This window comes from Rhodnius prolixus, unplaced genomic scaffold (assembly GCF_049639745.1).
Source record: "Rhodnius prolixus isolate KJV_2025 unplaced genomic scaffold, Rpr scaffold_17, whole genome shotgun sequence".
Classification (NCBI taxonomy): Eukaryota; Metazoa; Arthropoda; class Insecta; order Hemiptera; family Reduviidae; genus Rhodnius; species Rhodnius prolixus.
Genome location: NW_027411626.1, coordinates 3,089,704 through 3,117,646, shown reverse-complemented (window position 1 = coordinate 3,117,646; position 27,943 = coordinate 3,089,704). Strand labels below are relative to the sequence as shown.

Here is a 27,943-nt window from a genome sequence, read left to right as displayed (position 1 = left end):
AGCCGCCACAGCTAACCGAATCACAATTGATTAATATATCCATAACAAGGACTTACATTGTAAATAAGTAATTTTCCTTTCTTGTACGGCATAGAGCGCGGCGCTGTTGTTAGATGCGAGGAATGCAGGTAAACAGTTCCGTGGAGGTCCTCTTTAGTTCATTCTTTCACCACCTCCAGGTGTCTCTTATAAATACAACAAATATAATAACAGCATAAATTCTATTAATTTTGGTATATCTGCAGTGTCTTAGAACATTATTTTAATATTTAGTAACAAATAATTTTTATATACGAAATTTACACGCACAAAAACACAATATGTTATTTTAAGTAGTTTATTATTGTCATTATTATTTTTTTGAGTCATGTGTGCAAAAAAAATTTTGTTACTTTTTTAGGAGTGAGAGTAAAAAAATACAGACTATTTGGTTAGGTTGGCAATGGTTTATTGTTCGAGTGTTGCATGTCGAGCTTTTACGAACCGAGTTTTGCTCACAAGAGCGTGAAGAGTAGATAGAATTTAGCGATCCTCGCACAACTAAAATACAAAATGGCGGCCATCCTTCTTCCACCCAACCGTACCGTAACAAAACTCCCACTCACCCTTATTGACCAATCATCGAATTCGACAGGTTTAAGACGCGCCCCCTTTCTAATCCCCTACCCTTTTTAATCGACTAATCTGAGAATTGGACGAGGGTTTAAGCCACGCCCAATTTCCTCACACCTGCAACACTCTTCTTAATCGACCAATCAGTGTATTCTACGGCACTACCTTTATCCACACCCTACTACTTTTACATGACACCTACTTTACCCTCTTCCGACCCTTCTACTAGATCGTCTTATTCATTGGCCTCCCAAGCTTCTCCTACAAGATGGCGGCTCTCCTACCAGTTGTAAACTTTGATTTTAAATTGTAACTTTGATCTTAAATATCTCAACAAATATTAGAGATACTGAAACAGGGTTAACGCCCTTTTTCATAATTTTTTATGTAGTCTTCATAATCATTGTCAACAAGTAAAAGTTAATAGCATAAATGATCACAGCTTGCTTTATTTACATAATAAAATTGTAACATTTAATATCGGGTTCCAAATAGAGTTGTATTCTTCTAGCGAACTCACATTTTCTCCTGAATTCTAGAAGTAGACAATGTTTGCCACCAATTCTTCTAAAGAGAACTTAGCTTCATTCGAATTGTTGGGATCATTGTTTTTAAAGTTATCTGAAAAAAGACAATGGTTTAGACTAGATGACCCTTGAGAAAATTATCTAGGCATCATTTTAAGATGTTTCAACTGGTGTCCAAAATTTCATTGTACTCTATATTAGTGCGATCTATAGCTAATTAATAATAATTATTATTATTATTATAGCTACCTTTTATTAACAATTCGGTGAAGAATTCAATAAGATATGAACAATGTAAATAGAGATATAGAGGTTTAAAATTTGTAGTATTTGAAAACCTAGAATATAAAATTTGAATAAAACACAGCATTTTCGTACGTTATCAATGGTTGAGATTTTGAGCTGATATGTGAATGAAATAATCGGTACTTGCTAATTTGCAGAGTTATTAGTAATAAATGTTTAAGACGGTTCCTTACTCGGCTGGGGCGAACTCCCCGTCTAAAGATACACAGCGTCAAGATCTCCCAAAATCTCACATCTTCATGAAATTCTAAATTACCTGACATCTTATTCATGAAATTTGGTCCACTCGATCAGTCGGTATTAACAAAAAAAATAACAACGAAAAGAAGAACTATTTTAAAAATGCCTTTTTTACTCATTTTTGGCAACTCTTTTTCTCAAAATCAATATATCGTAAGTTAGGTAGTCGCAAAGAAAAAAAAAAGGTTATAAAACGTTAAGAGTAAAAAATGGTTAAAGTTGGGTGTTTTTCAACGATACGTTTTTTCGTGTAGTATATGAAGATCAACTCTTATAAAACTGTCCTATCACTTCCGTTCTGCCATTTCTTTCAGCAGAGACTGTTCAATTCATCCAATGATACTAAAATTAATCTCCACTTACTCATGACAGTATCGAGTCTGACAGCGCACATGAAGAAGTCATCGAATCTAATTCTTCCATCGCTACTGGCATATATATGACACAAAGCGTTACGTACTCGATTATTGAGTTTGAAGCCAGCTGATTTTAACGCTTCGTTCAAGCTAAATGGCTCCAGATAACCTGTTTTAGCCTTGTCATATGATTCGAATACAGCCTGTAAAATAAATTAATATTTAAATAATAATTAATATTATTGGGGCAAAGTTTATTTTTTGTATAAAAATGTGCTCAGGCCTGTGTTGCTAGATAGTATAATTTGATTTTGTAAGTCGTAACATTTATCCATTTTATCGTCACGTTTATTCGATCCTTGCCCGGTTTCAGCCATTCATCCAACACCAGAAATAGATTTACCAGTTTGGTGTAGAGACTTCCAGAGTGTGGAAGGTTTACATTGTGGGCGTGGATGTTAGTGAAGATGTTAATGAGTTTTTGTTTTGTAAAATTAATGAAATCTAGTACTTGTTAAAGGGTTCTGCACATTTAGTGTGTGGGGAATGTATTGGAATTGTTAAGGAGGAGTTAACCCCCTCTTCGACCCGCTTTAACCCGCTCTCATAGTGAATTCACTTCCTCCCCACAAACGGAAGTGTTGGGATTCGGCCAGTTGCCTACCATGGCAGCCAAAACCAACTTCCATTCCTGACGATGCATGATAATCGATAGTTTCTCCAGCAGTTTTAAATTTCCTCCCATGCTCTCTCTTTCTAGGCATCCAAGTCTCTCAGTAAAGTCCGTGTATCAAATTACGAGAAGAAGTACGCCACAATCAAACTGTGAGGAGAACATGATTAGCCGTCCAAATGAGATAATATAAGTTAAATACAATAATTATCAAATAAAAAAAACCTTCCATTCTCGAATTACAATAAACAGACGTGTGAATTCCTCCAAGCCCAGTTTACATGAACGATCGATATCCATCATGGCGATGAAGCTGCGACATATTTCCTTTGAAAAGCCACCAGGAGGTTCTACAAAATCGTGTATATAATTAGTTAATATATTTCCCTGAAGTTTTCCAAATGGACAAAGGGAACTTCTGGAAAAGAGATGAGAATAGATTCCCTTTAAAGTACCATTTTTCTCTAATCTACAGTCCTATGTCTTGTCTAATGTTAAGAAGCTATAAATGTGTTGCTAAAACTGAGTTTCAAGAAATTTCCACCACCGGAAGTACCTCTTTTCTCACTGAATTACGCACATCCTGGAAAATAGTTCCTAATCCTTTCTATAAACGTAGATTTATACATATATTTTAAATCATATTAATAAAAAAAATATATATCTTATTTTATTAAAACCAAAAATATAAATAAAATAGGAAATGATATTTTTACCAAAATCATACTTGGTAGAGAACAGGCTCAGTGCTTTCCAGATAATGCCGGTTCCGCCCTGAACATGATCTGTTATAAAATCAATGAACATAAGATATTCAATTTTGTTTAATTATAACAATTTATTATTAATAAAACATTTTGCAAAAAGTAATAATAGTTGGTTATCTACATTTATTGTTTTTAATAAATAAAAAGAAGGAAAATTTGTGTTTTGTGGCATAAAAGCTGAACAGCTGTAAATAGAAGGAGAATCAGATAAGAATTTTTAATTCTTAAAATTAAATGCTGTAAACATAACAATCAGGACCACAGCTGGACATTTATTAGTGAGTAGGAATTCACAATTTTCAAAAAAGATTTCTCACTGAACAGAAATTTATCTATTTTGCGGACAGAAAAGCAGTTTAAAACCAAAATGATTGATCTGAAGGTGCTTATAAAGAATTTCCCTATATAAATGTGCCCTTTTTATTTGTTCAGACTTACTGTGGCCTAATTCCTCGTCTAAGATCTCCTTAAGTTCCACCCAATCTATTTCCTTTCTATCGGCGAACTTCGCATAGGTCTTCGTCGTAAATTTTAACTCTCTCTTTTCTACTTTTTTTGGTCCTTGCACCTGTTGTTTGAAAAAGAGTGTCATTAAACCCGAACATAATCTTCTTGTAAAACTGTTTAGACTAGATTCATTGTGAGAGTTGAATAGAAACTATTAACCTTATTAAATTAACATGACTAGTTTACGACCAAGCGGAGTTAAGTTGCAAAACTGACTAAAGAAAATGAAGATGGGATGAAAGAAAAGCGAAAAAGTAGATTCAGTTTCACCATGTTTCTTAAACATGGTCCAGAACGAGCGATGAGGCAACTGAAAAAGCACCAGAATATTTTAAGATTTTTAATTTTAGAGCTGCTGTGGATTCACAAACATCAATTGCATTAAATAATCGGTGTGGGACCTATGCCCCCACGTCACCGCAGCCAAAAGAGGCTTATCACTTAAGAGGCGCATCATTTAAAAGCATACAATCTCGACTAGGAATACTGCCTACTGTACTCACTTTCATTTCTAATATTAGAAAATCTACGTGAATCTACTCATAACTAATAAATATATAAACTCACTCTGCTGTGGGCAGGTGTGGATATTTCAAGTTCTTCATCGTATTCCCTGCAGGCATAATGTTTGGTATCAAACGATGAAAAGGAGATATTAAACTTAATAGAAACATCTAAATGCTACGAAAAGCTATAAAAATATATCTGAAGTAATGTGAAAATGATTTTGTTTTGTTCTTTTTGACCCAGAGTAATGAATTTAGTTTCCAAAACCGAACACCCTCAAACTGTTCACTATCCAAGGCACCACGGTAGCCGAGCGGGTTAAGAGGCGAGACCTGCAAAGCTAATATTCATTGTGGCACTGGGTTCGATTCCCTGTCTCTAGGCCTTGGATTTTATTTAATGGTTAAAAAAAGAAATTTACAGTAAAGTATGTTTGCCAGTCGCCTCCGTCCACGACACCTAATTGGTAGTTGGACGTTAAGCCCCGCCTGATAAAATAGGCGATTACTTTACTTTATTGTTCACTATCCTGTGAGAACTTTTCACACTAGGGCCACATCTCAACCATTTCCCAAGGTAAGAAAAAAAATTTCATATCATATAAAAAAAATAATTGAATTTTAGAGTAATTTACGGTTTTATTAACTACATAATGTATGTAAATATAAAATATTCGGAGCTTGATGGAAATTTGTAGTTAGAATCTCGAGAATAGTAATGAGGGAGAGTCGTGTGAGTGTGTTCCGGGGGCAGATTTCCTCCCAAAAAGTGAGATATTCATGTTTACTTCCTGTACCGTTACCGATTTATATATCTTTAACGTTAAGATTAGTTTTCCTCTATTTTTATGTTCATTTGAGGTGATCCTAGCGTTCTTAGAAAGTTAGCGCCCAGGGCAGCCGCTCTCATATTCCCATAGCTCTGATAAATAAGAATTAAAAAAATCACTTAAGAGATTGTAATGTTCAACTTCAAAGTGAACCTGCTACTTAAGCAGGTTCAGCAGTCTACACGCCAACCATCATTGTAAGTAACACTAGAGCAAGGAAAACTTTGTGAAAACAAATGAATTCAAAGATTGAGCTATTAACAAATAACAAATCGACAGCAATCTACTTACTCCATATTAATTTCCTCTTTAGTGAACACTCTTAACAGAAATTCTCCTTCTTCGTTAGGATAATATGTTGACGGCACAATACAGTATTCACCTGGTGATAATTGACACCGATGGCTTACTTCTCGTGAATATATATAATTTGAAGGTACTACTGCAGAATTGTTTTTGAAGAAAAAGGTTTGATTAAGTGGTTTTGATAAATTTTCCAAATCTTCGAGCTATAACAGAAATTTCTAGTATGAACACAAGCACCACATTCTCTTACTACTTATTCTCAAGTTTCTCAAAAGTGCTGGGCAAAATTGATCCTTTAAAATATTTTAAATAATGCCCAGCTCTGGTTCCAATAAATTTTCTTTAGATTCTGAACATTTGAGACATAATTAACTATTACCATTACCAGTGTAGTACAGTTTGTAAAACCGTGTATTACGACGAAATGTAACCTTACAGAGAAGCCTGATACAACCTTCTCTACCAAAACAAAGGTTTTATTCAATCAGAATTTAAACTTTAACACATTTAAAACTCAATTGGGCTACATGAGGCGAACGCAATGCTTTTCCTTACAACAATGAGGGGAAGAAAAATAAATTAAAAGAAAATTGTAATTACATAATATACATCAAAACCAATCCAAAACTTTACAGCGCCAATTTTCTTTTGAGCACGCGTATACTTTTGCATCAATGCTATAATCACTGTACATTTGTTTCCAGAGTCATTTTTCAAATTAGCAACCAACTTGATTCTATATTGTGGATTGCGCCAATGTGTTTCTATAAATAAATTCTATATTTTATATTATTGACAATAAAATGTATTTCTTTAAACAATAAATAAATATTTATTTACCCCAAAATCTTCGACATCCGCCGGCTGTATTTCCACGCACCCATTCACCTTCAAAGCAATACAACTTCCATAGTTTACTGTCGTCATCTTTATATATATCTTGGTTCAATAAATCTGGATGCAAATTACAAATACACAAACGATGGAAATATTGCAGGAAATCTGTATAAGAGATCCAAAATTCACCATCAATTTGTGGCTGCATTTCAAGTTCTTTCTTCGTTTTTTCTGAGATATGATTCCATTCTGGCCAACTGTGGATAAAGGAAGGCAATTTCTTCAAGAACGGAGCTAAGTTAAATTAGTACTTATGTATATAAATTAAAACAAGTAAAAAACGCAGAATAAAGGTGTTAAATAAACATAAGTTACAAAAATAATAATAATAATCCACTAATCTGTTTACCTGTTTGATACAAAAGGAAAGAGGATTCTCAATGGTCCCACTTTGGGAAAACCTATCAATTATTCCGATGGACTTCTCTCAGTCTGTGGTCCTTGGATCTTCTAGAATGCATTGGTTTTTTTAGCCACATATTCAGTGGCCTTACTGATCAAGGCAAAGTGATACACTTTCATATAGTAATACCAGCAACCCGCTGTGTATCTCAACTCTAATCAGGTCGAGTGTTCTCGCTGACTTAACTTTTATGCACTTAAGTATGTTTTTTTAAAAAAAAAAACACGTCGAAAGGGTGTTTAAAGTGGTATGCTCCAGACTGTAACATGAAGAGAGGAAACTTTTTCTCATATCCTGGCTCATGCTGTTAAAATCGCAACTTTACGATACGAGATCTCCGGTCCAGAACACCAGAATTCACTTACCAAACTTGAGGAGCAGAAATGTCTTACAATATCTGGTGGAAATGCCCTGGATCTGGTTTCTGTATAGGATTATTCTATAAGAAATACAAGGGCTTCAGAATAGGCTTCTTTTAGGCAGTCTTAATCTTGCCTATTTTGATTTTGCCAAAACGTTTTTGGCAGCATGGCGCACTCCATGATCTTTCAATGTGAATAAACAAAAGCTACTTACTTATCACTCCAAGCTCCATTCCATTCACCTGTTCCCCAAGGATTGCGTATCCTAACCAATGGAAACCAGCCAGAAAGTGTGGGTGTGTCAACTTCCACATACTGAACTTTGGTAACACTGTATGCATGTCCTGTTATTAATCCTTGCGGTGTACGGCTTTCCACCACTGCGTCAAAATCCTACAATTGAGAGAAGTGTAGGTACTCTTATTACCAGTAATCGATGGGAAATGAGAAATATATAAAGTAATTAGAATATTGAAAATAAAGTTAGGTCTTCTGTGTTTGATAATTCTTCGATTTTATCCTCGTAGCACGTCCATGTTTATTGTATTCCCGATATTACAAAATTCTTTCTCAAACAACTTGTATTTTGTGTCCACAATACTGATAAATGCGATGTTCGAAACAGTTCGTTCGGGGATATTTTTCTTAGATAATATTGAAAATTCCCTTCAGTGAAGTTATAGAAAACCTTTCCATTGCTATGGTTACCAAGCTTGTTCCCTTTGTTTATTCTAATAACCTGCTTCCCAGTGGCACCTACAGTGGCGCCCAAAAGTATTTGCACAAGTGAATTATTTCCTATTTCTAAATGAGTACACGAAATAGGATCCCAAAACTTTTATCATTATAATCTTTAGTTCAACTTATGTACATTTAATAACAAAAAGAGAAAAAAAATTAACATGTAAATTAGTATTTCACAAACTAAAAAGAAATTGACCGTTCAAAAGTATTTGCACAACCTAGAATGAATATGCTCATATTGACTAATTTTAATTACATTCACTAGAAAAGTCAAATTTAAAGTTGTTATTTGCCATTTTTCATTTTCCATTGTCATTTGTTTATATTATGTACCAGTCTTAATAGAGCAGGGCATCAAAACAGCCGAATTATCCCTCACAACCCGAGAAAAATCGTTTTTTAAAAAGAAATATGGTGAAAACCTACCAGGAAATCGGAAAAATTTTGAATTGTGCTTTCCCACAGTGCAGTACGTAATTAAAGGATACGAGGAAATGGGGAAATGCTTAAATAAACCAAGAAAAGGTCGACCAAAAATTGTAACGGCAAGTGAATGTCGGAACATTATCCATGAGGCAACAATAAATCCATCATCGAGTGCTTGGCAATTGGTTGAAAAGGTGGAAACGACTTCTCAAAAGAGTGTAAGCGTTACTACTGTAAAAAGAGTGCTTAATCAAGCTGATTTATAAGGGAGCGTTCCTAGGAGCAAACCATTCATAAAGAACTCAACCGGAGGAAGAGGCTCGAATTCGCCAAAACCTGTTAAACATGCCTATAGAATTTTGGCAAATGTACTACTTAGTGATGAAAGCAAGTTTAATATTTTTGGATGCGATGGTAAGAAACACACTTGGCAAAGGCCAAATCAAGAACTGAAAATATTGCATGTTAGACCAACTGTCAAACATGGTAGAGTGCATGTTATGGTATGGGGATGTGTGGCGTGCAGCGAAGTCGACAAAGTGGTACAGATTCATGGCAATATGACAGCAGATGGCTATGTGAGTATATTGCGCGACAACTTAAAGAGCAGTGCTGAGAATTTGGGCACACAAAACTCCTTAATCTTTCAAAAGGCTAATGATCCAAAACATTCAGCTAAGAAAACAAAAGCGTGGCTACTGCAGAACGTTCCCATAAGACTGCATACACTCCCCACAATCCCCTGACTGAAACCTAATTGAAATGTGTGGAGTATTCTGGAGCAGAAGGTGCGCAAACACGCCATTACGAACAAGGGACCGTCTGGTTGAGGTTTTACTCGAAGAATGGGAAAAACTTGATTCCAATCTTAAAAAACTTGGTTTATTCAATCCCTAGAAGACTTGAGGCCGTAATTGAAGCCAAGGAACTTCATACTAAGTACTAAAATTAAAATTCTGCCATCTTATTTGCAAAATAAATTTGTTGTGCAAATACTTTTGAACTGTCATTTTTTTTAATTTTCTGAATTATTCATTTACATGTTAATGTTTTATCTCGTTTTGTTATTAAATGTACATAAGTTGAACTAAAGATTGTAATGATCAAAGTTTTGGGATCCTATTTCGTGTACTCATTTTGAAATAGGAAATAATTCACTTGTGCAAAACTTTTGGGCGCCGCTGTATGTCGCTACTCTTTGTACTCCAAGAATTACTTCGATGTACTTCTAATATTTTTTTTTTAAGTTATGCCAATGATACCCATAAAAGAATCTGAAACAATCTAATGTCGTTTCAGAGAACTGCATGAATTTCTATCAGGAAATTTAAATAGCTAAATCTTCTTGCCAATGAGACATTTCCCAATATCTGACATCTTTGCTTTATGACGGCGGTAAAGAACACACCTCCCGAGGAGTTTACCAATGCAATTATTTAGTTACAAGTACCCACATTTAGCTAAGACCCAATTATGTAACGATAGGAAAGAATAATAGCAATTACCAGATTAGCACAAGCCATTAGTGATGATCTTTCGTATGCTTTCAACATAATTCTATACAAATTATTTGGCACCTCAAGTCTCAAATCAAAGATTTCACAAATACCGCCGGTAAAATCTTCCAACGATTCCATCTCATCGCCAGTATTAAGAAGTTCATACGAACCATGGATCCTGTGATTTGTTTAAAAATAATAATAACAAATATTTATCATTAAAAAATAAAATTATTAACAGTAATTCATTTTCAATTTAAAATTCTATATTACTTAGCAAAAGCTTTTTCAACTAGAGCACTCCAGAATTCGTTTTTATCTGATGAATGTAGATAAACAAGTTCATCTTGATCCGTTGGAAGTCTATCGTCAATAACAACGTCCACCCAACGACCAAATCGCCAAAATCTTCAAATTAGTATTTCATATAAATAAATAAAGTATTTACTCATAGAAATATTTGGGTAATCAATTAAATAAGTACAGGATGTAGTTACGTTTTCAAGCATTTTTAGAAATGATATATGTACATATCAAAGAAAGTCTAAATTTTAAAACTGACAGGGACAATTTAAACAACATATGCGCCAGCTTACTACAAAATACTTAATAACTGTCTTTTATCGTACTTAATAACAGTCAATTATCTTTTGACAGTTGGCAACAATGACCTTCTCACAACAAACTTTCGAAACCCATCACACTCAGTTGTTCAGTTCATTAGCAGACAATACAGAAAACACGACAAAATTTAATGATGTAAAATATTACATTGTCAATTAGGTAATTTTAAATTACATTAAATTATACAAATTTATTTTAATATAATTATTGAAAGCTCGCTGTAAATTATGTACCACAGCCCTGAAGATCAGGACTATAACTGAAATAGCATTTATTTTTTCTTCCTATTTCAACAATGAATATGTCACCAAAAATAATGAACAGTAATTTATTTTTTTAATTTACACACTTTCTACTTCATCTTAGCAAATACTATTTACATAGGTATATATTTATTCTTTTATAATTAATAATCAACATTAATTGCTTACTCATTAGGTATTCTTGGTCATTTAACAATTTTTGCAAAGAAGAAAATCAGAGTATCACAAGTCGATTTCTCGATAACGACAAATTTCTAACATATGTACGATACCTAGAAAAAGAGGTTACACAAACGACAGGGAAGGTTTTAAGACGATGTTATGTCTATGTTTATAAGCCTGTAATGTTTTAATTTTTTTTGGAAATAACTTTCCAGAAAACTTCATTCAGAAGCAATAAAAACATGTAAGACTAATCATACAACGTGTAAAGTTGCACTTTCTGTTGGCTTATTATGGGACTATTGTAACCTTCTGCAAAATAAATTAAAATTCTTCGATTTCATCAAATATTCTCAATAAAAATAAAAATGCTACAACCATAGTACCTAATCTAATAGTCTAGTAAGGGAAAATGTATGTAAATAAAAACATTAGGTGCTAACCTAAAATGGAATATCCCAGCGTAATTCACTTCAAAGGACTGACCATCTGGTACAATTAATTCGAATAAATGTGGGTTTGAAGGCAAATTAGCAATTGTTACTGCTAACCAACAATCAGCTGTTCACAGAATTGAAAAATGTTTTTTTAGATGTGCAGTAATGTTCTTCTGTTCCAATATGAGAGTTATTTTCTGTCTCAGATAAAATAACTACTTCGTGATTTATCATATGTGTATTTACTTACGTACCTGAAATTCCTTGCTGTACATCAAACCTTGAAGCACGACTGACGAAGAATTTTGGATTATTACATATTTCCTGGGAAAAACAATTGATTATTAAATAATTTTCCACAAAATTTTGAAGAGAAGGAAAATTGAAGCATTCAGATGGAATGAAAATAACTATTTTCACTTTTCTATCGTTAGTGAAACTATTGTAACTTTTTGAAACTATATTAATTTTCAATGGATCAATAAACTTCATAGTTACATTAGATATTTGAAGAAAATTTGTGAGTTTGAATCTTAGGGTAGCAGGGAAAGAGCGGGAGATTGCTCGTAGGAGTCTTTTTTTAATCGGAAACAAAAATTTCTAATTTTATGGCGATCGTCACACATTCTGCTACTTACAAGTATGGGAAATTAAGAAACAACCACAAACAAATACTGACACCTGGACGTTTCCACTTATACGATGGGTGAGATTTATAAGTGTAAAATAAGGAAGAATTGTCGGCAGGAAACAGAGGGTCCTCGAATAATGAACCCGTACTTAAGCACTGTGCTTTCAGTACGACGAAATCTTGAACTATAGATGGCCTTGGTTTTACATATGACCCTTTTTCACCAAACTGAAACAGAAAGCATATTTAATTTCAATATCAACCGGACAGTTTTAATAAAATTGTTTTCAAAGCAGAAAATAAATTAAAAATTGCTAAAGCCAAAACATTTCAATTCTTATAAAAAAGTTGCGAATCTATACATTTTCTTTGCTTGACCAAAATAGAATACATAGCTACCGAGAAATTTACAAAAACCTACTATAGAATGCGCTGAAGGTAGGATTGCAACCTCATGTTTGAACAAATGTACTATAGTTTAGTTTGTACTAATAGAATGGGATTTGCTCTTGAGCAAAAAAAGCCGAATGGTTAGCCTCTTTCAATTAAATGTGCGTTGAAAAAGTTGGATTGGATATTTACGCTTCAACCTAACAATACTGCCTCCTTGTTAGAAACAGGGATGTAAAACCTTAAATTTTTTACGGGCTGCATCCCCAGCAGTTTCATGCCACCACAGCTAACTGAATCACAATTGATTAATGTATCCATAACAAGGACTTACATTGTAAATAAGTAATTTTTCTTTCTTGTACGGCATAGGGTGCGGTGCTATTGTTTGTTGCGAGGAATGGAGGTAAACAGTTCCGTGGAGGTCCTCTTTAATTCATTCTTTCACCACCTCCAGGTGTCTCTTATAAATACAACAAATATAATAACAGCATAAATTCTTTTAATTTTGGTATATCTGCTGTGTCTTAGAACAGTATTTTAATATTTAGAAAGAATTAATTTTTATATACGAAATTTACACGCACAAAAACACAATATGTTATTTTAAGTAGTTTATTATTTTCATTATTATTTTTTTGAGTCATGTGTGCAAAAAAAAGTTGGTTACATTTTTGGGAGTGAGAGTAACAAAATACAGACTATTTGGCTAGGTTGGCAATGGTTTATTGTTCTAGTGTAGCATGTCGAGTTTTCACGAACTGAGTTTTGCTCACAAGAGCGTGAAGAGTAGATAGAATTTAGCGATCCTCACACACCTAAAATACAAAATGGCGACCATCCTTCTTCCACCCAACCATACCGTAACCAAACTCCCACTCGCCCTTATTGACCAATCATCGAATTCGAGAGCTTTAAGACGCGCCCCCTTTCCAATCCCCTACCCTTTTTAATCGACTAATCTGAAAATTTGACGAGGGTTTATGCCACGCCTACTTTCCTCACACCTGCAACACTCTTCTTAATCGACCAATCAGTGAATTCTACGGCACTACCTTTATACAAACCCTAGCACCCTACTACTTTTACATGACACCTACTTTACCCTCTCCCGACCCCTCTACTAGATCGTCTTATTCATTGGCCTCCCAAACGTCTCCTACAAGATGGCGGCTCTACTACCAGATGTAAACCACAAGAATGGACGGTTGTTGGTCTAGGTGTTAAGAGCGTGGCTTTGTAAGTGAGAGATCCCCAGTCCGAATCAAGCGTATGACAACATTTTACTTATAACTGTATTATGATGTATTAAGTATTATGAATTACTGCAAACGCGGGCTTTGGACTGGAGATCTTCCACTTACAAAGCCACGCTCTTGACCACTAGACCAACACCCTGACAAGATATTCTTACCATAATCATAGATGAAGAAGTCTTGCATACAGGGTACATTAAAATGATGTGATGGTTACTTTTATTTGATGATAAAACAAGTTATCCTGATTTACCCATAACCATTACATCACACTACATTTTTTAAAATTTCCATTATTATTTTTGCTCTGGTGGAAAATTAATATTGAAAACTGATAACAAACAGGTAAAATTGTAACTTTGATCTTAAATATCTCAACAAATATTAGAGATACTGAAACGGGGTTAACGCCCTTTTTCATAATTTTTTATGTAGTCTTCATAATCATTGTCAACAAGTAAAAGTTAATAGCATAAATGATCACAGTTTGCTTTATTTACATAATAAAATTGTAACATTTAATATCGGGTTCCAAATAGAGTTGTATTCTTCTAGCGAACTCTCATTTTCTCTTGAATTCTAGAAGTAGACAATGTTTGCCACCCATTCTTCTAAAGAGAACTTAGCTTCATTCGTATTGTTGGGATCTTTGTTTCTAAAGTTATCTGAAAGAACACATTAGATAACCCTCTAGATAATAATCTAGGCATCATTTTAAGTTGTTTAAACTGGTGACAAAAAATTTCATTGTACTCTATAGATTTTATTTAAAATTTCACCTTCCATATCTTAATTCTTATTATCACCAAAATATTGTAATTTATACCAGTTATACTAACTTTTCTCTATAATTAGGTGAAGAATTCATTAAGATATGAACAATGTGAATAGAGATATAGAGGTTTAAAATTTGTAGTATTTGAAAACCTAGAATTTTAAAATTTTAATAAAACACAGCATTTTCGTTCGTTATCAATGGCTGAGATTTTGAGCTGATATGTGAATGAAATAATCGGTACTTGCTAATTTGCAGAGTTATTAGTAATAAATATTTAAGACGGTTCCTTACTCGGCTGGGGCGAACTCCCCGACTAAAGATACACAGCGACAAGATCTCCCAAGAGGCACATCTTCATGAAATTCTAAATTATCTGACATCTTATTCATGAAATTCATAAATATAAAAGTTGAGTAGTCGCAAAAAAAAATCACTTTTGTTCGAGGATTTGCCCGATATTTCAAAGAAAATTTGATAATTTTATCTTTAATAGAAAAAGAGAAAAAAATTGTCAAAGTTGGGTGTTTTTCAACGTTACGCTTTTTCGTGCAGTTTTTGATGATCAACCCTTATACAACTGTCCTACCTTCCGTTCTGCCACTTGTTTCAGCAGTGACTGATCAATTCATCCTCTGATACTAAAATTAAACTCCACTTACTTATGAGAGTGTCGAGTTTGATAGCGCACATGAGGAAGTCGTCAAATCTAATTCTTCCATCGCTACTGGCATATCGATGACACAAAGCGTTACGTACTTGATTATTGAGTTTGAAGCCAGCTGATTTTAACGCTTCGTTCAAGCCAAATGGTTCTAGATAACCTGTTTTAGCCTTGTCATATGATTCGAATACAGCCTGTAAAATAAATTACTGTTTAAATAATAATCAATATTATTGGGGCAAAGTTTATTTTTTGTATAAAAATGTGCTCAGGCCCGTATTGCTAGATAATATAATTTGATTTTGTAAGTCGTAACATTTATTCATTTTATCGTCACGTTTATTCCATCCTTCACCGGTTTCAGCCATTCATCCAACACCAGAAGTAGATTTACCAGTTTGGTATAGAGACTTCCACAGTGATGAAGGTTTACATTGTGTGCGTGGATGTTAGTGAAGATGTTAATAAGCAGTAAACCGTTTTGTAAAATTAATGGAATAAAATTAATGAAATCTAGTACTTGTTTAAGGGTTCTGTACATTTAGTGTGTGGGGAATGTATTGGAATTGTTAAGGAGGAGTTAACCCCCTCTTCGAATACCGCTCTCATAGTGTTTTCGCTTCCTCTCCACAAACGGAAGTGTTTGGATTCGGCTAGTTGCCTACCATGGCAGCCAAAACCAACTTCCACTCCTGACGATGCATGATGATCGATAGTTTCTCTAGCAGTTTTAAATTTCTTCCCTTGCTCGTAAGCCACAATTAAACTGTGAGGAGAACATGATTAGCCGTCCAAATGAGATAATATAAGTTAAATACAAAAATTATCAATAAAAAAAATTAAACCTTCCATTCTTGAATTACAATAAACAGACGTGTGAATTCCTCCAAGCCCAGTTTACATGAACGATCTGTATCCATCATGGCGATGAAGCTGCGACATATTTCCCTTGAAAAGCCACCAAGAGGTTCTACAAAATCGTGTATAAAATTAGTTAATATATTTCCCAGAAGTTTTCCAAATGCACAAAGAGAACTTCTGGAAAAGGAATGAGAATAGATTCCCTTTAAAGTACCATTTCTCTCTAATCTACAGGTGTCTTGAATACTGTTTAAAAGCTAAAACTGAGCTTCAAGAAATTTCCACCACCGGAAGTACCTCTTTTCTCGCAGAATTAAGCACATTCTCGAAAATAGTTCCTAATCCTTTCTATACACGTAGATTTATACAAATATTTTAAATCGTATAAATAAAAATATATATATATCTTATTTATTACAACTAAAAACTCAAATCAAATTGGAAATGATATTTTTACCAGAATCATACGTGGTAGAGAACAGCTTCAGTGCTTTCGAGATAATGCCAGTTCCGGTAAGATCTGTTACAAAATCAGTGAACACAAGTTATTCAGTTTTGTCTAATTATCAAAAATTTATTATTAATAAAACAATTTGCAAAATAAGAATAATTGGTTATCCAAATTCATTGTTTTAAATAAATATAAAAAGAATAATTACAATTTCTCCTTTTAGAATAACTTCTGTAAATATAACAATCAGGAGCATAACTGGACATTAATTAAATATAAAGTTGTAACTAATAAACTCCTCCCTCTATTTAAATGTATTGATTTTTAATTGATCAGACTTACTTTGGCCTAATTCCTCGTCTAAGATTTCCTTAAGTTGCACCCAATCTATTTCCTTTCCATTGGCGAACTTTGCATAGGACTTCGTCGCCAATTTTATCAGATTCTTTTCAGAGTCTTTTGGTACTTGCACCTGTTGTTTGTAATGAAAGTGACTTTTAACCCAAAAAACATCTTCTTGGAAAACTGTTTTTACTAGATTCATTGTGAGAGTTGAATAGAAACAATAAAACTTATTTAATTAACATTACTGTTTACGACCAAGCGAAGAGTTAAGTTGGAAAACTGACTAAAGAAAATGAACATGTCGGTGAAATAAAAGCGAAAAAGAAGACCCAGTTTCACCATGTTTCTTAAACATGACCCTGAACGAGCGATGAGGCAACTGAAAAAGCACCAGAATATTTTGATTTTTAATTTTAGCGGTGCAGTGGATATACATCGTACATACACCAATTAGATTAGATTATCGGAGTTGAATGCCCCCAAGGCACCGCAGCAAAAAGAGGCTTATTCTTCTACCATTCCCTTTGGATATAGTAGATGAAACCTCCACTACTAAAGAGGTGGTTGACTTTCCCTACTTGTTATTTTTGCGCTACTATCTCCTTTGGGCTCAAAGATCCAAAAGTTTCATAGAGCATTCACTCGATTGCAATAGAACAGCTAGTGAGAGGCCGGTTTCTGTTAATCCTGACTCAATCTGCACAATGGTTCCGAGCCAATGCCAAGCCCCTCCATGTACAGATGACTATGCCGTATGATTATTGTATAAATGCATTGGGGTGTAACAGTATATGTTTGCACATGTTCATGTGGTTAGGCTGGGATACCCGCAGAGACTCCAAGACCCCTGAAGAAGTGGCTAGTCCACTACTCCGTAAGGCGAACACCTACATCAATTTTAAGAACCAATTTTTGGACTCCGTGAACCTCCAAACGGATAATTCCTGTGAAATCTAAAAATCGAAAATCTGCAGGTTAGCGAAAACCTATATAACCTTCCCGATTAACAGGAGAAAGGTGATAGGAAATGAATAATATTTAATTAGAATATTTATGGTAGCCAACCGATAAGTATTCCTAAATGGTTCGATAGAATTATTCTTCCTGCGCATCATCTAAAAGAATACAATCTCGACTAGGAATATCGCCTACTGTACTCACTTTCATTTCCAATGTTATAAGATCTACGTGAATCTACTCATAACTAATAAATATATAAACTCACTCTGCTTTGGGCAGGTTTGGTTATTTCAAGTTCTTCACCGTATTCCCTGCAAGCATAATGTTTAGTATTAAACGATGAAAATGAGATATTAAACTTAATAGAAACATCTAAACGCTAAGAAAAGCTATAAAAATATATCTGAAGCACTGTGAAAATGATTTTGTTTCTTCTTTTTGACCCAGGGTAATGAATTGTTTGTTTCCAAATCCCTACACCCTCAAACTGTTCACTATCCTTTGAGAACTTTTCTACTAGGGCGTATTTCGTAACCAAAAAAATTGCGTTTTAGAGTAATTTACGGTTTTATTAACTACATAATGTATGTAAATATAAAATGTTCGGAGCTTAATCACTTAAGTGATTGTAATGTTCAACTTCAAAGTGAACCTGCTACTTAAGTAGGTAAACCTAAAGCAGTCTACACGCCAACCATCATTGTAAGTAACACTAGAGCAAGGAAAACTTTGTGAAACCCATATGAATTCAAAGATTAATCTATAAATATATAACAAATCGACAGCCATCTACTTACTCCATGTTAATTTCCTCTTTAGTGAACACTCTTAACAGAAATTCTCCTTCTTCGTTAGGATAATATGAAGACGGCACAATACAGTATTCACCTGGTGATAATTGAAATTGACGGCTTACTTCTCGTGATTTTATATAATTTGAGGTTACTGCTACGGCAATGTTATCTAAGAAAAAGATTTGATCAAGTGGTTTTGGTAAATTATCCGGATCTTGGAGCTGTAACAGAAATATCTAGTATGAACACAAACACCACATTCTCTTACTCAAGTTTCTCAAGAGTGATGGGTAATATTTATTAGAAATTCTTCAAATTATTTTAAATAATCCCCAGCTCTTGTTCCAACATATTTTCTTTAGATTCTGAACATTTGAGACATAATTAACTATTGCCATTACCAGTAGAGTACAGTTTGTAAAACCGTGTATTACGAAGAAATGTAACCTTACAGAGAAGCCTGATACAACCTTCTCTACCAAAACAAAGGTTTTATTCAATCAGAATTTAAACTTTAACACATTTAAAACTCAATTGGTCTACATGAGGCGAACGCAATGCTTTTCCTTACAACAATGAGTGAAAGAAAAATAAATTAAAAGAAAATTGTAATTACATAAAATACTTCAAAACCAATCCCAAGCTTAACAACGCCAATATTCCTTTGAGAACGTCTATGCTTCTGCATTAATGCTATGATCACAGAACATTTGTTTCCAGAGTCATTTTTCAAATTAGCAGCCAACTTGATTCTATATTGGGGATTACGCCAATGTGTTTCTATAAATAAATTCTAAATTTTATATTAATAAAGGAATGTATTTCCTAAAACAATAAATAAATATTTTTTTACCCAAATAGTTTTGACATCCGCCGGCTGTACTTCCACGCACCCATTCACCTTCAAAGCAATACAACTTCCAAAGTTTACTGTCGTCATCTTTATATACGTTTGGGTTCAATGAATCTGGATGCAAATTGCAAATACGCAAACGATCGAGGTATTGCAGCAAGTCTGTATAGGAGATCCAAAATTCACCATCACTTTTTTGCTGCATTTCAAGTTCTTTCTTCGTTTTTTCTGAGATATGATTCCATTCTGGCCAACTGTAGGTAAAAGAAGGCAATTTCTTCAAGAACGAAGCTAAGTTAAATTAGTACTTATGCATGTATATAAATTAAAACAAGTAAGAAATGCATATTTCTTGAAGTTACAACAATAATAACAATAATAATCCCAACCTTAAGATAATATTGAGTCTCTTAATTTAAAACTTTCAGTATAAAACAAGTGTATATCCTTATTTTCTCTTCAGATGTAGTAGTTGAAAAACTTAATAGAAATAAATTTATCAACGTCTAAGATTGCAGAAAAATTGCAGTTTTTCTAGATATTTAGCTCTGTGTGATGATGAGCCCAAGCAGTTCATTAAGAAGTGAAATCAGTCATATGGTGCGTGCAACTGGCAGAGAGGACAAGTTAAATCTGCATCAAATTGATAGTAGTGGTTATTAAAAGTTATGCGACACATTTTTTTGTAATAAAGACATAACTGTGCTATCAGTCAAAAGTTACTTATATGCTTGTTTACCTTTAGATGCGTCTCATCTAAATCAAAGGTACTTAGATTGCGATAAGTGAGATAGATTGTATCTACTCTTCACAATGGCGACATGACGACTTATATTGTTTCTAAACTACATAAAAATAGATTCATATTTTTCTTCAACTAGTTTTTAAGTTCTGTGATCGCCATAAACCAATACCAGAAAGATACTGTTTAAGCTCTCTTGCCCAATTGAATGGCATGCCTCTATTATCTATTAAATCTAATTGTTTCAAATAACTCATTTTAGAGAGATTATAATCATAGCCAGCTACCACCTTAACATTCTGCTGAAAACTTTAGATTGTATGTGCACTCTTCCATTCTAATACAAAGGTTAGGAGTACTTCTAGATAAATGTAGAATATAGCAATAATTTAAAGAATCTCAATTGGCCTTTCTCAACTTGTCGTGATTTACGGTATCAATAGCTCTTTTTTAGGTCAATAAAAGTGGCGTATAACTTACTTTTTACAACCTTAAATGTGCGTTTAACATTCCCGACAATATAAAAACATTATTAAGGCACCCTTTGCCTTCCCAGAAACCTAGCTGTTCCTCAGGTATGACGTAATTACATACCACCCGGTTTCCAAGCCTTTCATGAATAATATTTGTAAAGAATTAAATATTGCAATCTCCCCCTGGTAATTGAAAGGGTTCAGAGGGTCTCCCTTCTTCTTATGTATTAACCTCATTCTAATACATGACCAAGATTTTGGGATAGTTTCTGAATTTCAAATTTTATTAAATTAAATAAAGACACAAGGAAATTGAGCCAGTTTAAACATTCATTTGGTATTAATTCTAGACCGTCTGCTTTATTTGTTTTACTTTTATTGATCCATTTTTAAACTTCCTCCAGCTTTATTTCCCAATCAAACCAAAGATCGAAGGACCAATGAAATATCTTTCATCAATATTTGTCTTTTTTGGAAGAAGTTTAGAATAATAAGTTTCCCATTCTCGAGGAGAAATTTTATTTGACGTGTTGATGGTTTTAAATTTAAATTTGATAATTGCCAACCAAAATTCAGATTGGTTTCGTACATTTCTTAAAGCAATAGTTATTTGCTCAATATACTTTCTTTTATTTTTATTGCGGTGCAATATTCTCTTTTTGAGATAGAATATTAATTTAGTGTTTCCTGATTAAACGAATTCTGTTTTTTCGAGTCTTTGTTTTGCTCGTTAACAATCTGTGGTAAACTAGGGTTTATTTTTTATACCCTTGTAATCATTCACGTACTTAATTGTTTTGTTTACTAACATTCCAGAATTTACCATTAGTAGTGCATACTACTGACAAAATATCAGCATTTTAAACTGTTCCAAATTTCTTATAACAACTTGCATTGAGAACCTAGGTTTCTTCTTATTTTGATGTTCCCTTTTTTGGGCACACCCGAGATAAACTTAATATGCTAAAATTGTGAACCGAAAAACTAGAGTTATTAATAATTTTAAAATCATTTATCAAATAAGCAGTACTTATATTACACCAAACTAAATCTATAACGTTGCATCCTTTTGTTTGAATATAAGTGAAGCTGACTAGACGATCACCAATAGAACGGCCGTTACATTAAAAAAAAAAAATCCAAATTTTCCAATTAGCTCAACTAGCAAGCTCCCTCTATTATTGTTTATTATTATTGTTAAACTATTATCATCTAGTATTGTGCACTCTATGTGCCATTCAGATCTTTAAACTTCTGTTGGAGAATCTGGCAGTTAAATAGCAATAGAAATGGACAATCCAGCGACAAAGTGGACTCGAAGAGTCTGAAATCACTCCATGCCTTATCTGGACTCTTTTACCTGTTTGATACAAGAGAAAAAAGGATTCTCAATGGTCCCACTGTTTTTAGGTCTTGTTGAGAGTCGTTGGGAATCTAACTTTAGGACATGCACTCGGCCCAGTAGTGAATACCTATCAATTATTCCGATGGACTTCTCTCAATCTGTGGTCCTTGGATCTTCTAGACTGCATTGGTTTTTTAACCACATATTCAGAGGCCTTACTGCTCAAGGCAAAGTGATACACTTTCATATAGTAATACCAGCAACCCGCAGTGTATCTCAACTCTAACCAGGTCGAGTGTTCATGCTGACTTACCTTTTATGCTTTTATTTACACACTTTAGATTTAAAAAAAAAAACACGTCGAAAGGGACTTTTAAGTGGTTGAGTCCAGACTGTAACATGAAGAGAGGAAACTCTATCTCATATCCTGTCTCATGCTGTTAAAATCGCAGCTTTACGATACAAGATCTCCTGTACAGAAAACCAGAATTCACTTAGCAAACATGAGGAGCTGAAATTTCATACAATATCTGGTGGAAATGCCCAGGATCTTGTTTTTGGACAGGTTGATTCTATAAGAATTACATAGGGCGACAGAATAGGCTTCTTTTGGTCAGTCCTAATCTCGCCTATTTTGATTACGCCAAACCTGTTTTGGCAGTTCGGCGCACTCCACCATCTTTGATTGTTAATAAAGAGAAGCTACTTACTTATCACTCCAAGCTCCATTCCATTCGACATCTCCCCAAGGATTGCGTAACCTTATCAAAGGAACCCGGCCAGAAAGCGTGGGTGTGTCAACTTCCACATACTGAACTTTGGTAACACTGTACGAATGTCGTGTTAATAATCCTTGTGGTGTACGTTTTTGCAATTCTCCGCCAACATTCTACAATTAAGTGAAGTGTATCGGATATAGATGAAAAATCAACAAGAGCACTATGTAAAGTAATTAGAATTTTGAAAATGGGATTACATCTTCAGTGTGGGATAATGTGTCCACAATCCTGATAAATCCGATGTTCGAAAGAGTACGTTCTGAGATGTTTTACTTAGATAATATTGAAATTCCCTTCAGTTAAAGCAACCCAGATCGATGAAAAAACCTACAATTTTAAAAAACCTTTCGATTTCTAAGGTAACCGGACTGGTTCCCTTTATTTATTCTAATAACCTGCTTCCCAGTGGGAGCTGTGTCCAAGAATTATCTCGATGCCCTTCCAATATTTTTTTTAAGTTAAGCTACTGTCGTTTCAAAGAACAGTATGTTGTGTATTTCTTTCAGGAAATTTAAATAGCAGAATCTTCTTCCCAATGAAACATTTCCCAATATCTGACATCTTTGTTTTATGACGACGGTACAGTACACACCTTCGGAGGAACTTACCAATGCAATTATTTAGTTACAAGTACCCACATTCAGATAAGGCCCAATTATGTAATTGTAGGAAAGAATAATAGCAATTACCGGTGTTGAACACGTCATTAGTGATGATCTTTCGTATGCTTTCAACATAATTGTATACAAATTATCTGGCACCTCAAGTTTCAAACTATAGATTTCACAAATACCGCCGGTAAAATCTTCCAACGATTCCACATCATTGCCGGAATGAAGAGCTCCATATGAGCCATGGATCCTGTGATTTGTTTAAAAATAAAAATAATAAAAGAACAAAAAATTATTCATTAAAATTAAAATTATTAACAGTAATTTATTATCAATTTAAAATTCTATATTACTTGGCGTAAGCTTTGTGAAGTAGAGCACTCCAGAATTCGTTTTTTTCTGATGAATGTAGATAAACAAGTTCATTTTGATTTGTTGGAAGTCTATCGTCAATAACAACGTCTACCCAACGACCATATCGCCAAAATCTTCAAATTAGTATTTCATGTAAATAAATACAGTATTTACTCATAGAAATATATGAGTAATCAATTAAATATGTACAGGATGTTATTAAGTATTTAAGTATTTTTAGAAATGATATATATACAAAAGACAGTCTAAATTTTAAAATTGACTGGAACATTTTAAACAACAGATACGCCATCTCACTTCAAAATACTTAATAACATCTTTTGACAGTTGGCAACAATGACCTCCTCTCAACAAACATATGAAACCCATCACACTCAGTTGCTCAGTTCATAAGCAGACAAGACAAACATTAATGATGTAAAATATTACATTGTCAATTAGGTAAATCATTTTGTAAATTACATTAAATTATACAAATTTATTTTAATATAATTATTGTAAGCACACTGTAAATTTTGTTCCACAGCCCTGAAGATGACCTAGTCCCCGGGTCAAAAGCTCGGCACAATAAGAAATACAAAATATGACTTAAAATGACATTTTTTCATCCTATTTCAACAATTAAATTTAAATGCTTCGATTTCATCAAATATTCTCAAAAAAAAAAAATGTTACAACCACAGAACCTAATCTAATAGTCTAGTAAGGGAAAATGTAAACAAAAACATTAGATACTAACCTAAAATGGAATATCCCAGCGTAATTCTCTTCAAAGGACTGACCATCTGGTACAATTAATTCGAATAAATGTGGGTTTGAAGGCAAATTAGCAATTGTTACTGATAACCAACAATCACCTGTTCACAGGATTGAAAAATGTTTTTTAGATGTGCAGTAATGTTCCTATATTCCAATATGAGAGTTAATAATGGTGCAGCCGTCACAGATAAAATAACTCCGCTACTCCGTGATTTATCATATGTGTATTTAGTTTACTAAATATGTACGTACCTATATCTCCTTGCAGTACATCAAACCTTGAAGCACCACTGACGAAGAATTTCGGCTTATTACATATTTCCTGGGAAAAATAATTGATTATTAAATAATTTTCCACAAACTTTTGAAGAGAAGGAAAACTGAAGCATTCAGAAGGGATAAAAATAACTATTTTCACTTTACTATCGTTAGAGAAACTATTGTAACTATTTGAAACTATATGAATTTCTGTTACTAGAAGTATGGAAAATGAAGAAACAACTACAAACAAATACTGACACCTGGACGTTTCCACTTATACGTCGGGAGATTTGGTTTAGAGTAAAATAAGGTAGAATTGACGGCAGGAAATAGAGGGTCCTGGAATAATGAACCCTTACTTAAGCACTGTACTTTCAGTCCGAAGTAATCTTGAACTACAGATGGGCTTGGTTTGACATCTGACCCTTTTTCACCAAACTGAAACACAAAGCATATTTCATTTCAATGTCGAAATGACATTATATTAAAGAAAAATTGTTTTCAAAGCAGAAAATAAATTTAAAAGTTTTAATTCCCATATTTCTGATGGTTTTCTGTTTTTAAAATTTATAAACTCCAAATAGGGCAGTCAATCACAGTTCTAACACAGGTATCCATCGGAGATAAATCTGGTGACAAATTATGTATTGCTAAAGCCAAAACTTTTCCATTCTTACAAAAACGTTGCGAATGTATACATTTTCTTTGCTTGAACGAAATAGAGAACATAGCTAGCGAGGAATTAACAAAAACCTACTGTAGAATGCGCTGATGGTAGGATTGCATCCTGACGTTGGAACACATGTTCTATAGTTTAGTAAACACTAAGAGTTTATATAAGGCCTTCTTCAAAGTTCGTATACGATTTCAGTTTCGTGGACACTTCTCTTAAATCGCAGTCACACTAGCAAACAATGTGATTTAAATTCCCAACAGTGTCGTTCGTGCGTAGGTTGCACGTTTGCAAACAATTAAAAATTAAATGGAAATATTTATAGTACATCACGATATTATTCCTTAAATTCTTCCAGATTACTTTTCTTTCTATGTTAAAGCAAAAGAATTAAAGTGCAGCCTGTTTAGTTTGATCATTGTTTTGTCACTCTTTTTCAGTAAGTAAAAGAAGTATTTTCGTTTTTGTTAGAATTAGCCTGAACTGTAGTTTTTCAAATTTGGATTTGATAATTTTCTGAAGTTTTTTTTTTTAAATTTCTAAATATTTGATTAAACACAGTTATTTCCATTTGGTGTTGGCTTTGGCTAAGCCTGGACGTACGTTTGGATTATAAATATTTTTTCAGGATTCTGTTTACCTTCAAAAGCTAGTAAAGATATTTAAATTAATAGAAATTCATATATTTTTTGATCAGGGTTTGAACGAGTTTTGATTACTAATTTATAATTAATCTGAATTTTTTTTATAAAGTCTACGTCAGAAGATTTCCGTAAGAACGGGAACTCCTCTTGAGCACAAATGTAGAATGGTTAGCCTCTTTAATTAAATTTGAGTTACAAAAGTTGGATTGGATATTTACGCTTCCCCTTAACAATACTGCCTCCTTGAGAGAAACAGGGATGTAAAACCTTAAACTTTTTACAGGCTGAACCCCAGCAGTTTCATGCCACCACAGCTAACTGAATCACAATTGATTAATGTATCCATAACAAGGACTTACATTGTAAATAAGTAATTTTCCTTTCTTGTACGGCATAGGGGTGCGGTGCTGTTGTTTGTTGCGAGGAATGGAGGCAAACAGTTCCGTGGAGGTCCTCTTTAATTCATTCTTTCACCACCTCCAGGTGTCTCTTATAAATACAACAAATATAATAACAGCATAAATTCTATTAATTTTGGTATATCTGCAGAGTCTTAGAATAGTATTTTAATATTTAGTAACAAATAATTTTAAATAGAATGGGGTACATTTGAAATTTACACGCACAAAAAACACAATATGTTATTTTAAGTAGTTTATTATTTATTTTTTGTTTCTTGAAGTCATGTGTTTGCGGAAAAAAAGTTTATTTTTTTTGGGAGTGAGAGTAAAAAATTGCAGACTATTTGGTTAGGTTGGCAATGGTTTATTATTCCGAGTGTTGATGTCGAGTTTTCACGAACCGAGTTTTCCTCACACGAGCGTGAAGTTCTTCTCTTAAGTGTACAATATTCAAATTTATCTGAAATCCATTCAATAATTAAGAAGATATTACTGTTTAATTTGATGAAAACTGCTCGCTAAAAGTTAAGTAGGTTAGTGAGCCTTGAATGTTAAATTAAATCGTGCTGTACTGGTTTCAGAGGTACATTCACTAAATTTGAAACGATACAGAGAAGATTAGTTTGGCTCCTGGACAAGAATGATTCTCAGTACCGTGAAGCGTTCTTCATTTTATATTTTGGGGCCGAAGTTACATCACTATGAAAGAAGATTGTCTCATCTTTATTTAAGAAGTTAGACCCACGGTTAAAAAGATTTAACTGGGCTGTCTAAAATTCTTAATATTCCAAAGGTATTGCTGAGTTTGAACATTAAATTTAAAATGGTATTTATTAAAGTGAATTTTTTAAAAGAAGCTATTACATAATTGGGAATTAGCACATATAGAAGTGTTAATCTAGCAATTGCATTTTTTCTATCGCTACTTTCAATTCTAGCGATTGATAATTGAACTTCTTTCACTAAATTTAGAATAATAATGGATGTATTATTCAGCGTTTGCTGCAAAATATATATATACAGATTGTTAAGCATAATACTACCGTTACTTCTGGAGGCAATTGTGGGCATCTTTTGCAAGAAAAAATTCTATATAAACTATGGCTCGATTCGGCTTCGTTTTATGGATATTTTTAATTTTATGTTTTTTCAAAGTGTTACTACTTTTTAGCAAATAGTTGTCCTATACTTCTCTAACTATTAAAGCTACATCAATTTCAATAAGATCATTATAAAGAAGGTGAAATTTCCTTATAAATAAGCTAATTTATGTTCCATAATAATAATATCAAGTATTTCACTTAGTGGCCCACACATAAGAAATAGCTAATGGACTATTTTTTGTGGGGATATCTAAAAAATGAAGTAACCTTAATTCCATGGCTATAGTCGAAGTTCTGGAACGTCGAATAACTCTAGCCTGCCTAGATCTTGTCTTTACCACCATAAGTGC

The 27,943-nt window shown here is 33.5% G+C and overlaps 2 protein-coding genes and 1 non-coding gene across 18 annotated transcripts; 1 reads left to right on the top strand and 2 right to left on the bottom strand.

Moving 5' to 3' along the window:
- Positions 1-56: 56 nt before the first annotated feature.
- On the bottom strand, positions 57-14,058 carry LOC141459639 (calpain-B-like). Of its 13 annotated transcripts, XM_074138930.1 has the most exons (17): positions 12,803-14,058; positions 12,127-12,306; positions 11,702-11,771; positions 11,454-11,571; positions 10,235-10,369; positions 9,968-10,139; positions 7,507-7,685; positions 6,471-6,724; positions 6,231-6,394; positions 5,616-5,833; positions 4,556-4,601; positions 3,920-4,049; positions 3,431-3,499; positions 2,940-3,064; positions 2,049-2,244; positions 1,133-1,233; positions 57-185 (listed from the first exon to the last, which is right to left on the bottom strand). In XM_074138930.1, exons 1-16 carry the CDS (start codon positions 12,836-12,838, stop codon positions 1,148-1,150), a joined length of 2,178 nt encoding a protein of 725 aa, XP_073995031.1. In that variant the 5' UTR covers positions 12,839-14,058; the 3' UTR covers positions 57-185; positions 1,133-1,147. The 13 variants fall into 13 exon arrangements, 12 of the variants coding, with proteins under 12 accessions (XP_073995031.1, XP_073995030.1, XP_073995033.1 ...); XM_074138929.1 differs by lacking the exon at positions 57-185 and having other exon boundaries at positions 1,042-1,233; XM_074138932.1 differs by lacking the exon at positions 57-185 and having other exon boundaries at positions 1,042-1,233; positions 2,958-3,064.
- A 134-nt stretch (positions 14,059-14,192) lies between these two features.
- On the bottom strand, positions 14,193-26,706 carry LOC141459642 (calpain-B-like). Of its 4 annotated transcripts, none has more exons than XM_074138947.1 (16): positions 26,449-26,706; positions 25,031-25,210; positions 24,764-24,833; positions 24,492-24,609; positions 23,731-23,865; positions 23,456-23,627; positions 22,698-22,876; positions 19,428-19,681; positions 19,191-19,354; positions 18,578-18,795; positions 18,046-18,091; positions 16,818-16,947; positions 16,482-16,544; positions 16,009-16,133; positions 15,162-15,357; positions 14,193-14,389 (listed from the first exon to the last, which is right to left on the bottom strand). In XM_074138947.1, exons 1-16 carry the CDS (start codon positions 26,482-26,484, stop codon positions 14,304-14,306), a joined length of 2,172 nt encoding a protein of 723 aa, XP_073995048.1. In that variant the 5' UTR covers positions 26,485-26,706; the 3' UTR covers positions 14,193-14,303. The 4 variants fall into 4 exon arrangements, 1 of the variants encoding a protein (XP_073995048.1); XR_012461558.1 differs by lacking the exon at positions 14,193-14,389 and adding an exon at positions 15,703-15,929 and having other exon boundaries at positions 15,218-15,357; XR_012461560.1 differs by lacking the exon at positions 16,009-16,133 and having other exon boundaries at positions 14,361-14,389.
- A 352-nt stretch (positions 26,707-27,058) lies between these two features.
- LOC141459775 (U6 spliceosomal RNA) lies at positions 27,059-27,165 on the top strand. Its single transcript, XR_012461615.1, has one exon. It is a non-coding gene; the product is annotated as a U6 spliceosomal RNA (small nuclear RNA).
- Positions 27,166-27,943: the final 778 nt, after the last annotated feature.

Excerpts from the sequence above, each read along its gene's own strand:
- LOC141459639 (XM_074138930.1), bottom strand. The coding sequence starts at position 12,838 with ATGCCGTACAAGAAAGAAAAATTACTTATTTACAAT. Across the intron at positions 3,065-3,430 it reads CTCTACCAAGTATGATTTTG|AACCTCCTGGTGGCTTTTCA; the intron begins GTAAAAATATCA and ends ACGATTTTGTAG. Across the intron at positions 2,245-2,939 it reads TTGTAATTCGAGAATGGAAG|GCTGTATTCGAATCATATGA; the intron begins GTTTTTTTTATT and ends TTTATTTTACAG.
- LOC141459642 (XM_074138947.1), bottom strand. The coding sequence starts at position 26,484 with ATGCCGTACAAGAAAGGAAAATTACTTATTTACAAT. Across the intron at positions 18,092-18,577 it reads AAAGAGGAAATTAACATGGA|GGAATACGGTGAAGAACTTG; the intron begins GTAAGTAGATGG and ends TTATGCTTGCAG. Across the intron at positions 14,390-15,161 it reads CAAACTCGACACTCTCATAA|ATAACTTTAGAAACAAAGAT; the intron begins GTAAGTGGAGTT and ends GTGTTCTTTCAG.